At 44.5% G+C, this 13,958-nt stretch overlaps 1 protein-coding gene across 1 annotated transcript; it reads right to left on the bottom strand.

Annotated features, from left to right (window-relative positions):
• Nucleotides 1-1,589: 1,589 nt before the first annotated feature.
• On the bottom strand, nucleotides 1,590-13,797 carry LOC115462715 (zinc finger protein 709-like). Its single transcript, XM_030192716.1, is given in 3 exon segments — nucleotides 1,590-5,012; nucleotides 13,509-13,622; nucleotides 13,776-13,797. Coding segments are annotated over 2 exon segments (2,727 nt in total). The 5' UTR covers nucleotides 13,561-13,622; nucleotides 13,776-13,797; the 3' UTR covers nucleotides 1,590-2,337.
• Between the last annotated feature and the right edge of the window lie 161 nt (nucleotides 13,798-13,958).

Raw genomic sequence — 13,958 nt, 5'->3', positions numbered from 1 at the left:
AGGAGGAAAGTAAAGAAATAAATGGAAAGGAAGCCCTGGAAACGGAGTTAAGAGAACAGATAGAGAGCAGCAGAATCAGTGACTAGGACCAATATGGATAGAAAAACAAAATCACCAGACAACAAAGATAGAAAAAATCATTTTATTTTCATTTTAGTGTTTGGAATATGTCCAATTTGAGAATTTACATCTGCTGTCTTATTTTGCACTGGGTATACTGGAGCTGTAACAGCTTACAGAAATGATTTATAATGAAAGAAAATCATGTTATTTTTCTCCTATACTAGTATAATATTTCAATGATGTCTGTTTATATGCGCCATGGCTGGTGTAAGGGGTGTGGCTATCATAGGGGTGGAGTACCGGCACTTTGCGATAAATAATTAGATTTTGGGTTGCTGTTTGGGCACTCGGTCTCTGAAAGGTTCGCCATCACTGCTATAGGCCATTGCAGCTTGTAAAACGCCATAAGATCATCTTGCAAATTTCTCAATCTGCGCTTCCCCAGCTGTAAAGGACTAAAATACAAGCTGATACACGCCACTACCTTTTCCTACATGAGTACACAGTTGTGGAATGCATTACCCACAGCCCTGAAAGCTACTGAAGAAATAACCAACTTCCACAAATCTTTGAAGACATACCTCTTCAACAGGGCCTACAAAGAGAACCCATAGCCTTACAAAATACCTCACCAACCCACCCAGTTACTAAAGTCCACCTTCGGTACTATCCTGCCTAACACCTTCCTTCCCTCTTCTCTCTGACCTCACTTAATCTACAAACTACCAACTGTATCTATTATCATGTAATGACTGTGTCATAACAAATCTCTGTAAGCCACATTGAGCCTGCAAATAGGTAGGAAAATGTGGGATACAAATGCAACAAATAATAAATAATAATAAAACATTTAGAATATTGAACTGGTTTATTGTATAAGTCATTTCATGTCGTTGCAGCTCAGTATGACATTCAGGAACATTTAAATGGTTTCTCTTTTGTATGATTCACTATATGCCATTTGCATATTGGCCTCCCTTACCAGCCCACCATACACTCACTGTGAGGTTTAACCCCTTCACACCACCTCTGCGATGGGACGTCTTACCCAAAAAATTCTCACACAACCAGCTGTCAAATTCAGCAAGATTCTTTATTTTTCTTACTTCAACCAGCAGACAAAAATCAAGGGCAGAGTGCAAGCAGCTACTGAAAGATGAAAGAGAAAGATCAGGAGGGGGGCTATGCGGGAAGTTGTACAGAGGGTGCTTCCGGGGCAGGCAGAAGGTAGCACTTACATTGGTGATGCTGCTGCCAGAAGCCTCGAAGTTGAGCGGAGGGGGAGAGCGATACCGCACTAGTTGGGGGATGGGGGTGGGGGAAGGACACCCATACAGCACCGCACCAGGGGGGAGGGGTAAAGACGGCAGCACTGCACCAGTCGGGGGGGGGGAGAGGAAGACATCCAAGGCAGCACCCCATCACGAGCTGCACCCGGGGCGGTCCGCTCCCACCGCCCCGCCCTCGGTACGCCACTGTCTATCTGTCCTCTTCTTCTCATTTGCTTATCTGTCTTTTCCACTTAGTTTCCATCCCTCCCATATTCCATAACCATCTTTCCCATCTTCTAACTTGTTTCTATGTCATGTCCAGCTACAGTTCTTTCTCTAAATTCTTAACAATGCAGAGACAGTTTGCTCCTGGTACTTTCCTTATCTGCTTAGAATACAAGCTTAGACGCAGTGGTAATAATGAACAGAATAAATGTTAAAGTACATATCTCCATACAGGCTTACCTTAATGTAATTTATATAAGTAAAGCTAATATAATTCATATATGTAACTCCCTGTCCAGAAGAGCTTATAATGTTACCATTTTTACAATACTTAAAGTGCAATGAACTCCTGTACACTCTCTACTGAACTGCCACACAGTTCATACATACTGGTCCACGTCCTTGTTCTTAGGCATGTCTTAATGCCTTAAACTATGTGACAGGCCTACGCAATCCCTCTTTTCAGATATTCCTAGTTGTTTGTCCAGGCCATTGGCCTGCTCTGACCTTCCTATCTGACAGTAACCCCTTGCTTTTGAAACATGTATAACATCTTGAATATTGATTTATTGCAAGCCCAGTCAGATAGTTCTTCCCTCTGAAACATTTATCACCTTCTAAACATTTAAATGGTTTCCCTCCCATTTGAGTCCTTTTGTGCTATTTCAATTGGACCTTCTTATTAAAACACTTATCACATACTTAATATTTAAATGTTTTTTTTCTTCCGTATGAGTTTTCGTGAACTTTCTTCTTGGCCTTCCTTCTGAAACATTTATCACATTAGGAACACGTATGGTTTCTCTCCTGTATGAATCGTTTTGTGGCATTCCAGGTTTACCTTGGTTCCGAACCATTTATCACATTCTGAACATTGAAATGGTTTCTCTCCTGTATGAGTTCTTTCATGAAGTTTGACATCACCCTTGGTTCTGAACCATTTCTCACATTCTGAACACTGAAATGGTTTTTCTCCTGTATGAATCCTTTCGTGATTTTTCAGCTTACTTCTGGTTCTCAACCATTTCTCACATTCTGAATATTGAAATGGTTTATCTCCTGTATGAGTTCTTTGATGAAGTTTGACCTCACCCTTGGTTCTGAACCACTTCTCACATTCTGAACATTGAAATGGTTTCTCTCTTGTATGAGTTCTTCCATGCTGTTTCAGATTACTTTTACGGGAAAAGGATTTATCACATTCTGAACATTGAAACGGTTTCTCTCCTGTATGAATTCTTTCATGAAGTTTTAGCTCAGCCTTGGTTGAGAACCATTTCTCACAATCTGAACATTGAAATGGTTTCTCTCCTGTATGAGTTCTTTCATGACGTTTTACCTTACCCTTGGTTGAGAACCATTTCTCACAATCTGAACACTGAAATGGTTTTTCTCCTGTATGAGTTATTTCATGAAGTTTTAGTTCAGCCTTGGTTGAGAACCATTTCTCACATTCTGAACATTGAAATGGTTTCTCTCTTGTATGAGTTCTTCCATGCTGTTTCAGACTACTTTTACTGGTAAAGGATTTATCACATTCTGAACATTGAAACGGTTTCTCTCCTGTATGAGTTCTTTCATGAAGTTTTAGCTCACCCTTGGTTCTGAACCATTTCTCACATTCTGAACATTGAAACAGTTTCTCTCCTGTATGAGTTCTTCCGTGCTGTTTCAGATTACTTTTATGGGAAAAGGATTTATCACATTCTGAACATTGAAACGGTTTCTCTCCTGTATGAATTCTTTCATGAAGTTTTAGCTCAGCCTTGGTTGAGAACCATTTCTCACAATCTGAACATTGAAATGGTTTCTCTCCTGTATGAGTTCTTTCATGACGTTTTACCTTACCCTTGGTTGAGAACCATTTCTCACAATCTGAACACTGAAATGGTTTTTCTCCTGTATGAGTTATTTCATGAAGTTTTAGTTCAAACTTGGTTGAGAACCGTTTCTCACATTCTGAACATTGAAATGGTTTCTCTCCTGTATGAGTTCTTCCATGCTGTTTCAGATTACTTGTACAGGTAAAGGATTTATCACATTCTGAACATTGAAATGGTTTCTCTCTTGTATGAGTTCTTCCATGCCGTTTCAGACTACTTGTACAGGTAAAGGATTTATCACATTCTGAACATTGAAATGGTTTCTCTCTTGTATGAGTTCTTCCATGCTGTATCAGATTACTTGTACAGGTAAAGGATTTATCACATTCTGAACATTGAAACGGTTTCTCTCCTGTATGAGTTCTTTCATGAGTTTTAGCTCAGCCTTGGTTGAGAACCGATTTCTCACATTCTGAACATTGAAACGGTTTCTCTCCTGTATGAGTTGTTCCATGCCGTTTCAGATGACTTTTACAGGTAAAGGATTTATCACATTCTGAACATTGAAACAGTTTCTCTCCTGTATGAATCCTTATGTGGTTTTTCAGCCCAGTCCTGGTTGAGAACCATTTCTCACATTCTGAGCATTGAAATGGTTTCTCTCTTGTATGAGTTCTTCTATGCTGTTTCAGACTACTTTTACTGGTAAAGGATTTATCACATTCTGAACATTGAAACGGTTTCTCTCCTGTATGAGTTCTTTCATGGTGTTTCAGATGACTTTTACAGGTAAAGGATTTATCACATTCTGAACATTGAAACGGTTTCTCTCCTGTATGAGTTCTTTCATGAAGTTTTAGCTCAGCCTTGGTTGAGAACCATTTCTCACATTCTGAACATTGAAACGGTTTCTCTCCTGTATGAGTTGTTCCATGCCGTTTCAGATGACTTTTACAGGTAAAGGATTTATCACATTCTGAACATTGAAACGGTTTCTCTCCTGTATGAGTTGTTCCATGCCGTTTCAGATGACTTTTACAGGTAAAGGATTTATCACATTCTGAACATTGAAACGGTTTCTCTCCTGTATGAATCCTTATGTGGTTTTTCAGCCAAGTCCTGGTTGAGAACCATTTCTCACATTCTGAACATTGAAATGGGTTCTCTCCTGTATGAGTCATATGGTGGGTTTCCAAGTTCGCCTTGCTTGCGTAACATTTATCACATTCAGAACATTGAAATGGTTTTTCACAGTATCCAGATGGGTTAGTTTTATGCATACCTTGACAGTCATGAACTTCAGTCCTAAGCCCACTTATGTGGTGCTCAATAAAATTGGAGTCGGTAGTAAAGGTTTCCCAAACATCAGCCCTTTTAAAATCTCTCTCACCGTTGAGTCTTCCAGGTTGTTCAAGTGTTGGGAAAAAGCTACAGTTTCTCTTTTGTCTTTCAAATCTTTCTCCTTTCTGAACTGCTGTTTTCTCACCAGTTGGTATTATGCTACCGATACCTCCTTCACAGTCTGCTGAAGGATCTGTGCTGTCTCTGGAGGAGTCTTCATGTTTCCATTCCTCTTTCTGCTGCTCATCACACATTCTCACTCTTTCACTCTCATTCCCAAATCCATCATCTGTTGGATAAAATAAAAAGAGTACGATCATTCATTTTACAGCTATGGAAAAGGATATACTTAAGGTGGGCAGGAACGAGGAGAATGTGCTCCTACCCCACAAAATTCACTGGAGCACCTGGGCTAGAGGTAGAACCGGGACAGGAAGAAAAGATGGAGCATTGTCAGGAGAGCCGGGGGGGGGGGGGGGGGGGGGGCTCGAAAACCTGAAAGTGGAAAAAGCTACAGAGCTGGATAGGATACATCCCAGTGAGGATGTGTTTTTTGCCTCTATGTCACTGATCAGGTAGGATTTATTACTGGAAGGCAAGCAGCTGATGGTAGAAGAGTACTTTCCATCTATGAAGGGTGAAATACAAAAGAGGTGTATAGACTCTTTGCTTTCGTATCAAACTGCTAAAATAGACAAGGAAATTTCTTCCTGGATAGTTCAGGCATCAAGCTCAAAACAGATTTGTTTCAGAATTATGGAAGGAAATGAACATATTAGTTTTCATTCATGATAATATGCTGTAATTTCTGGTTTGTCTAGTCTCGTTGTACGTAACCCACACAGAACTGCGAGGTATTGCGGACTATAAAAACAAAGTGTTATTGTCACCAAACGCCTAGCGCCCGCCTGAGGTTAACCCTGTGGCCACCTGGAGGGTCTGTCTCCAACATTGCTCAGGACCGCCTGCACCTGGGCATGTGCTCTATACTAGAACCCTCCTCCCACCGACTGTGTCCTGCTTGCCTCTGAGCTAGTCTCCCACTCTCAGATTATTCTCTGGTAATTTCTAGGACACTGGGGGCCACACTCCAGGAGTTCCACAGTTTCTAGAAAGCAAACCCAAAAACACAAACCAGGATTCTTAGTCAGTACAGGACGGCAGAACTAATAAACTATTGGTTTATTATCATGAAAATGAACAGTGAATGTTTGAAAAACCAGATGAAAAAGTACAGCAAGCAATAACAGATAACCACCAAAACAACCCAAACATTAAAACTATCTAACAACAGCAGAGTGGTCCCTCATTAACCGTACATCTGAGAGCCACGGGTGTGCCAACCCTCTCTCACCTGCAGCTAGCGCGCGGCTGAGTTCTCCTCTCTGTGCTCAGGAAGTTCAACAGACCATTAAATCTTTATCAATGGGCACCGCCCTGGGCCTGGATGGCTTTTCCTCAGAGTATTATAAGATTTTGGTGCATAAAATAATTGTACCGCTCACTCTTTTCTTTGAGGAGGCGATGTTGGGCGGTGAGCTGCCTGCTAGAGCGAACGAGGCGCTCATTGTTCTGGTTTCCTAAGCCAGGTAAACCCCCGGATTTACTGGGGTCCTACCGCCCGATCTTCCTCCTCAACGTAGACGTGAAAATCCTAGCCCGAATCTTGGCGGACAGACTAGCCACTCATATTCCTACCCTGGTGGGAGACCATCAGGTAGGCTTTGTCAGGGGATGACACCCAGGTCTGAATGTTCGTAGAGCGCTGCTTGCAGTGAGCAAGGCGAAGGCTTCTCAACAGCCACTGCTGCTGGTGGGACTGGATGCAGAGAAGGCTTTCGACTGGGTGAGCTGGGACTATCTTTTCGTAGTGCTACGCTTTGTGGGACTCTCTGGATGGTCCTATGCAGATCCGGTAGCCCGAGTGTTGGTGAATGGGTCACAATCTCCTAGTTTTCGGGTACGCAGGGGAACCAGACAAGGATGCCCTTTGTTCCCCCTCCTGTTTCTACTATATCTGGAACCTCTCCTCTGTGACATTAGGGGAGACCCGACGATTGCTGGTGTGGCACTGCCCCAGCTCACCGTCAAGGCCTTGGCTTACGCAGACGATATCTTGCTGGCTTTAACACACCCCCAGAGCTCCCTGGTCGCAGGAATTCAGATATTACTCTGGCTTTTGGCTGAATTTGCAAAAATCTGAAGCTCTGCCGGTTCCCCTCTCAGTACAGACAACATGGGAGGGGCCCTTCCCGTTAAAGTGGGCCTCTGGCTATCTACATTACTTAGGCATCCGGGTTCCGACAGTCTTCACACAGCTCTATAACATTAACCTAGCACCGTTGTGGTCTTCGACTAAACTTTCTTTGGAGATGTGGCAACACCTCCCGGTGTCCCTGTGGGGAAGAATCGCGCTATATAATATGACCCTAGTCCCCAAATGGTTCTACATAGTCCAGGTATTGTCACTTTTTAACTTGAGAAGGGATGAACTGGCATTGCATCGCCTGTTAGTAAAGTTCTTTTGGAATGGGAAGAGATCTCGTGTCCCTTTCTCACAGACTTATCTCCCGATGGATAAGGGGGGCCTGGGAGCAGATAGTATTAAGAAGTTTTCTGTTGCGGGTTGTATGAGACACATTAGTGATTGGTTCCGGAGTACCTCATTTTTCCTTTTCCTGATACAGAGTCTAGGTGTTATGATTGGGGTCAAAACCCCTCTCAAACTTACCTCTTTTCTGGGGGTCAGCTTCTTAGCTGGCTTCTGTTTCTATTCTCTGTCCTTTCTGAGCTGTCTCTGTCTCTCTGTGCTGGCAGCTTCCAGCAGCATGGGGTTAATTGTTTTACTTTACTACAGCTGTGTGTTGCCTGAGTTGCTCTACCTCGCTTTGGGTGTACTGGCTTCAAGTGCTTCACAGTGTTGCATTGGTGTGGGTTGGGCCTCTCTGGGTCAGTGTGCTTTTGCCTAGGTCTAGGGAGTGTGACATCATCAGGGAGGGCCTTGATAAGGAAGTGGTGTTGTTTCCTTCAGGGCCTTTGCAACAGTGGTGTTTGCTTTAGGTAGGGTGGTGCAGTGTGCACTTCTGACTTTGTGTCTAGTTTCCCTGCTTGATTTTGCTAAGGTCCAGGTTAGTGTTAGTGCAGTGTGCACTGGTGACTGTGTGTTTAGCTTTCCTGCTTTTCCCTTTTGGTTCCCCTGCTGTTCCCTCTTGGTTTTGGAAGCATTGCTGTGTGTAGGGCTTTGGAAGCTCTGTTGCTGATAGAAGTACTTCAGGGTTTGGTGTTGTTAGGAACACTGCAGAGTTTGCTGTTAGAAGTACTTCTGGGTTTATGCTAGTGGGAGCATTGCAGTCTTTGCTGTTGGTGTTTGGTGATTTAGAATCACTTTTGGCTTATGTGTTAGCTTCCCTTCTTTTCTTGTGGCTCCCCCCTGTCTTCCCTTTTAGTGCTAGGAGCTCTTCTGGTTGCTTACCAGAGTAGTGCTTGGGAAGCACCTTGTTAGTTGTATCTAGCTTGCTAGAGCAGTGCTTAGGTAGCTTGTTAGTTTTGTGTTTAGCTTGTTAGTGTAGAGCTCTGCTTGTAGCTTGGTGCTTAGTAGCACCTGTGTTAGCTTTGTGTTTAGTTCCCTGCTCTGTTAGTTTAGGACTTAGGAAGTCCCTTTCTTGAGCAGGGCTTAGGAGCTCCTGTTTAGTATAGGGCTTAGGAAGTCCTTTTGTCAGTTTACTGTTAGGAACACTCCTGCTGGTTTAGGGCTTGGGAGCAAGTAGATCAGTTTAGGTTTAGGAGCACTTCTGTTTCCAGTCCTGGTCCCTATGTCATCCGGTATCCAGTAAGTCCTGTCGGCTACTCGAACCCAGGAGCTCAACTTCTGGGGGGCTTAGTAGCTAAGTGCAGGTGAAGCTGTGTGGACCAGTCCAGTGTGCTCCAGTCCCGTGTTCCAGTCCTGTGTCCTCCAGTCCGGGGGACCAGTCCAGTGTGCTCCAGTCCAGTGTGTTCCGGTCCGGTGTGTGTTCCAGTCTGGTGTGCTCCAGTCCAGTGTGTTCCGGTCCGGTGTGTGTTCCAGTCCGAGGGATTGCAGTCCAGTGTTCCAGTCCTGTGTCCTCCAGTCCGGGGGATTCCAGTCCAGGTGTTCCGGTTCGCTGGGCAGTGCCTGCAGTCCCTGCCGGTGTGCTTACCCAGTGTTGGTTGGTGGGTTTTGCCTGCTGCTGTCGCTCCTCGTCAGCAGCCCAAGGGCTCACGTTTGCTCCAGAGCCCAGTCCCGCGGGCTCTGAACCTGAGAACCTGACACTAGGGTGCTGAGTTCCTTCCATTTTAGCTATTGGTTGCATGCACCGGCTGGGCGTGCCCCCACGAAGCCGGGTTTTGCTCCTCTTTTTTTACCTTTACGGAGAGCATGGCACTGGATTTGCAAACTACATGGGTTTGACGTCCCGGTGCCCCCGCTATTGCCAAAAGGGGCAATGCTGATTTTCCGGTGGGTACGTCCACAGTGGTTTTCCGGGAGTGGAGAGAGGGGGGCACCATTTTCCTTTTCCAAGTCCTGAAGAAGGAGGGCACTTGTAAATCTTTACAGGAGTTGTGTGCGGGCGGATACTTGTCCACCTGGGCTTTTTTGTCCTACCTGCAATTGTGTCATTATATTGCACCCTTGCCGGGGGACTCTTTGACCTCTAAGAGACGGAAACAATTAACAGAGCTCTATGACCTGGAGGCGCAGATTCTGGTTCCCCTAAAACATTTTCATAACCAAATTAGAGAAGCGTCCCCTGTGGTGCACTATGGAACCTTGGCGCAGTCTTGGGCTGGGGAATTAGGGTGTAGAGTCCAGGAAAAGTCATTGCAGGCATGCATAACTACTTGTTACAGAACGTTTGGGAGTGCGACTCTACGAGAACTACAACATAAATTTATTATGCGTCTGTATATTTCTCCGCACAGAGCCTTCAGGACTACCTTGAGACCCCAAGACGACTGTCCAAAGTGTTCGGGACAAGGGGCGCATTTGGGCCACATGTTTTGGCTATGCCCCCCGGTGCGAACCTTCTGGAACTCAATATGTGCCTTTGTGTCTAGGTTCTGGGGGATCGAGTGGCGTCCCACTCCCATGCTTTTGTTTGATGTTTATCAGGTGATGGGTCGTCAAAGGAGGGGGAAGCTCGCGTTTCTTCGGCGAGCATCCATTATGGGGAAAAAGACTGTACTATCTGTTTGGTTGTTAGCAGAACAGCCTGCGCTGCAGACGTGGTGGTCTCTGATGGTCTCCCTGAGTGCAGTGGAACGTAAAGATGTAGAAGATCTAGCCTCGCAGAGGGGAGACCGCTTGTTTCAATGCTGGTCTCCCTTCTGGGATATCTTGACACTGACAGCCCGCAGTCGGATTCCGAATGGGTAAAGTCCACACGAGTAGGGAAGGGTGGGAGGCAGGGTTGCCAGGTGGAAAATTTTTTTCTAGCCCAATCCAGCCCCAAAACCAGCCCAAAACCCGCCCAAACACAAACCCCGCCCCTGACACCCCCACCCCCGCGTCATCACCCCCGCCCCCGCCCCCGCCGTCATCGGCCCCGCCTCCCACGTCACCGGCCCCGCCTCCCACGTCACCAGCCCCGCCTCCCCCATCATCGGCCCCGCCTCCCCATCATCGGCCCCGCCTCCCACATCATCGGCCCCGCCTCCCCCGTCATCGGCCCCGCCTTCCCGTCATCGGCCCCGCCTCCCACGTCATCGGCCCGCGCAAAACGTCACTAACCCCGCCCAAAAAACGTCACTAACCCCGCCCCCCCGCGGCCGAAAAAGGCAAAAAGCCGCCTAAAAAACCGCACAGAAACCCAAAAAGCCGCCCAAAAAACCGCAACCCGCCGCGGGCAAAAATTTCCCGCGGCGGGTCGCGGAAAACCGCCCAATTGGGCGGTAAAACCGCCCACCTGGCAACACTGGTGGGAGGGGGGGTGTAGGGGAAGGGGAGGGTTATGGGTAGTAAGTCCAAGAATCTAGTGGATGTTATAACAAAAAGAAAATGTTGGAACATGTTACAGTTGACTGTTGTTAACCACAATCTTCTTTTGAATAAATAAAGTTATATATATATATAAAACTATCTAACACTTGTTACTACCTGGGTAGCACCTGGGGAGTTCAGGAACGTAACTGTTCACAAGAATTGGACAGGATCTCAGGACACAGATGTTCCTCCTCTGTACCCCCACCCTGAGAATAAAGAAAAATCCAGTACCTCCTGTCTAGTTTGAAGTCCAGGGCTAATCAGAGCCCCAGGGCATCAACTTTGAAAGTATCTGGCCAATGATTGCAGATTGCCTTTCCATAAGCTTAAACTGGAAAAGACAAAGCCTTTTTTTCTGCTACAGCTTTAAAACTCAAAACAAGAGCCATCTGCTGGCCAACTAGTAGAAAAACATTTCATGAAATAATACAGTTTTCAGGCTTAGAAACCCAGAGTTTCGTCACAGTTATGTTATCTTTTGGAAGGCTCATCAAGAGTGGATACCTATGATAGCAGAAGCAGTGTCGCTCGTTGCTTGCCTTGGTGGTAGGGAAATTAAAGGACTTATAATAGGAGATAAGGAACATAGACTCTCCTTGTTTGCCGATGATCTTTTGATATTGACTCAAGGTACAGAAAAAGCCCAAATGGCTTTACAGGAGCAAACGGCAGAATATGGAAGCTTGTTGGGATTCAGAGCTAACCTCACTAAGACAGAGATTTTGAATACATCCCTTCCAAAAGGGGAGGAGACAAATCTTAGGAAATGTTTGCCCTTTCAATGGGTTTAGTATCTCTGTATCAAACTTGGGGCAGACTGGGAGACACTCTGTAGTTGGTATCGAGATTTAGAGAGGTGGGATTAATTAATACTGTTCAAGAGAGGAAGGATGGGGGCAGTGAGAATGATGGTTCTCCTTAAATTTTTATATTTATTCCAAGTTCTTCTTGTTGAACTACCTCATAGAAAGATATTTTGCTTTATATAGGGAAGGAAGAGATCCAGAGTAGCCTGGGAGCCTGTATTCCAGTCTAAGGGAATGGGGGGATGGGTATACCCAATCTGGAAAAATACTACCAAGATGCACAACCTAAGGCAGTGTTAGAGTAGCAGATACCCCCAACCCAACCCAAACAATGGGTGCTAGCAGAACAAGAGGCTAGTATGTTTTAGTTGAAGATTCTCTACTGGGCAGCTAGCATGCTCAAACACATTCAAGAGGTCCAAAACCCCTTTACGAGGACCACTATGAACCTATGCCTCAAGACACATCCCCATTTATTGAAGAATAAGACATGGGACATACGGATAAGTTTATACCCGAGCTAGGCAATAGCTTGTTTCAAAGATGGGAAAGACATGGTCTTCTCTATTTTGGTCAATTTATAGGAGTTAACCAAATTCTACATTTTGGAACGTTATAAGTTCACTATCAACTAGCAGCTAGAGATGTTATTCCCTTATCTTCAAGATAAATGTTTCATTCAGGTAGAACAACAAACAGCAGGGGGTGGAGGCCTTAAGTCAGCTTTTGAAACTTTAGTGGGTGGACAAGTTGGTAGGGATTATATATCTTTTGTTTATGGGCTCCTCAACACCTTAGATAAATGGAAGGCTACCTACAGGGGGGCATGGGAGAGGAATGGGAAAATGTCTCAATGCGATCTCATAAATTGTCACATGCACCTCACATTATTGAGAATGGTCTTAAGGTACTGGTGAGATGGCATTACTCTCCATGTAGACTGCAAGCCATTATGAGGAAAGGGGATGGTATATGTTGGAGAGGGTATAGCCGGAGGGGAATATATACTCACATCTGGAGGGAATGTCCTAAGCTCCAGAAATTATGGAAGGAGGTATCTGCATATGGGCAACATTTACTCGAGACTCATATAGCGTGTACTATGGAAAATGCCCTACTAAGTGGGAGAGTGGAAGGGATAACAGGAGCTATGGATAAATTAATGCTACTGGTTTTTACAGCAGCTCGACTGCTGATTGCCTCACATTGGCATACATGGACCATGCAAAAACAGGCTGTATATTATATGCAAACAATATAGATTGACTACCTTAAAATCTAATAAATGCAAATATCAAGAAATGTGGGGCAATTCCTCCAGTTGGAAGGACAATCTGAGTTTTGGGGAGGGGAGTGAAGGGAAGGGGAGAGATAAGGGATGCGGAGGGTCTACTTTTAGTTTTTATCATTATTGTGGGGTGGCAGTTTGTTATGTAACAAAATACTTGTTCTTAATTTTTTATGTTAAGAGATGCTGTCAGTTATTTTGCTAGAAAATTAATAAACAAAGTTAGAAATGGCAGTCGTAATTTCCCGTGGCAGCCTGCATGAGGTTGTGGCCGCCATTTTGGAATTGGGAATGGCATCATTATGATAAACTGCATTATATACTGTGATTTGTATTAACCTATCAGTAACACAAAATGTCCATGACTAAGTCAAACTGAACCTTGTTCATCAGTCATGTCCCTCCACAACAGTGCAGAAGACTCTCCACCTCCAGCAGCCCTTTCAACAGTACAGATTTCACAACCCCAAGACACTCTAGGATAAAGGGTTTTGCAGACCAGATCCCACCGCTGGGATACCCATCTCTATCCGTGCCTCCTCCATCTCCACAGACAGTTTAATCTGTCCAAAGTAGGGAAACAGACAGAGGGAGGAGAAGAGGAGATGACAACCTTTTATCTCACCAGCGCTGAATTCCTGAATGATTCCAACTGACTTTAGTAAAGATGTGCAGGAGGAATTCTATACTTACCTGTTATAGAAGTCAGGGTCTGCTCAGACATCTCTGATTCAGGATTTTCCATGAAGGGGATATCTTCCTCTTGCTTAATACTCAGGGAGAACACAGATGTTACAATTGGAAGGTCTGTGATGAGAAAACACATTCACAAGGATTTACGAGGTATCTGATAATACTAAATTAGGAAACTGATTTTAAGTGGCCAAATGTTTGATGTTATTGACCCATCTCCTGTGATATAAAAATGCAAAGCCCATTAAATCCAAAACATTTACTTACTGTTGAGGTCATTTGGATTTTCTTTTCCCTCCCTCTCAAATTGTTGAGTGAAATATTTCTCATCTTCCTTTTTAATCTTGAATATAACATCAGGATTAAGAATTAAATAACCTGTTGATAATAAGTAGGAAAATTACATTTAAATTGTAATTGTAGAATCCCTCGGGAGGTTCCCTCTGCTTC

Source organism: Microcaecilia unicolor, chromosome 2, assembly GCF_901765095.1.
Source record: "Microcaecilia unicolor chromosome 2, aMicUni1.1, whole genome shotgun sequence".
Lineage (NCBI taxonomy): Eukaryota > Metazoa > Chordata > Amphibia > Gymnophiona > Siphonopidae > Microcaecilia > Microcaecilia unicolor.
This window is presented reverse-complemented; position numbering and strand designations above follow the sequence as displayed.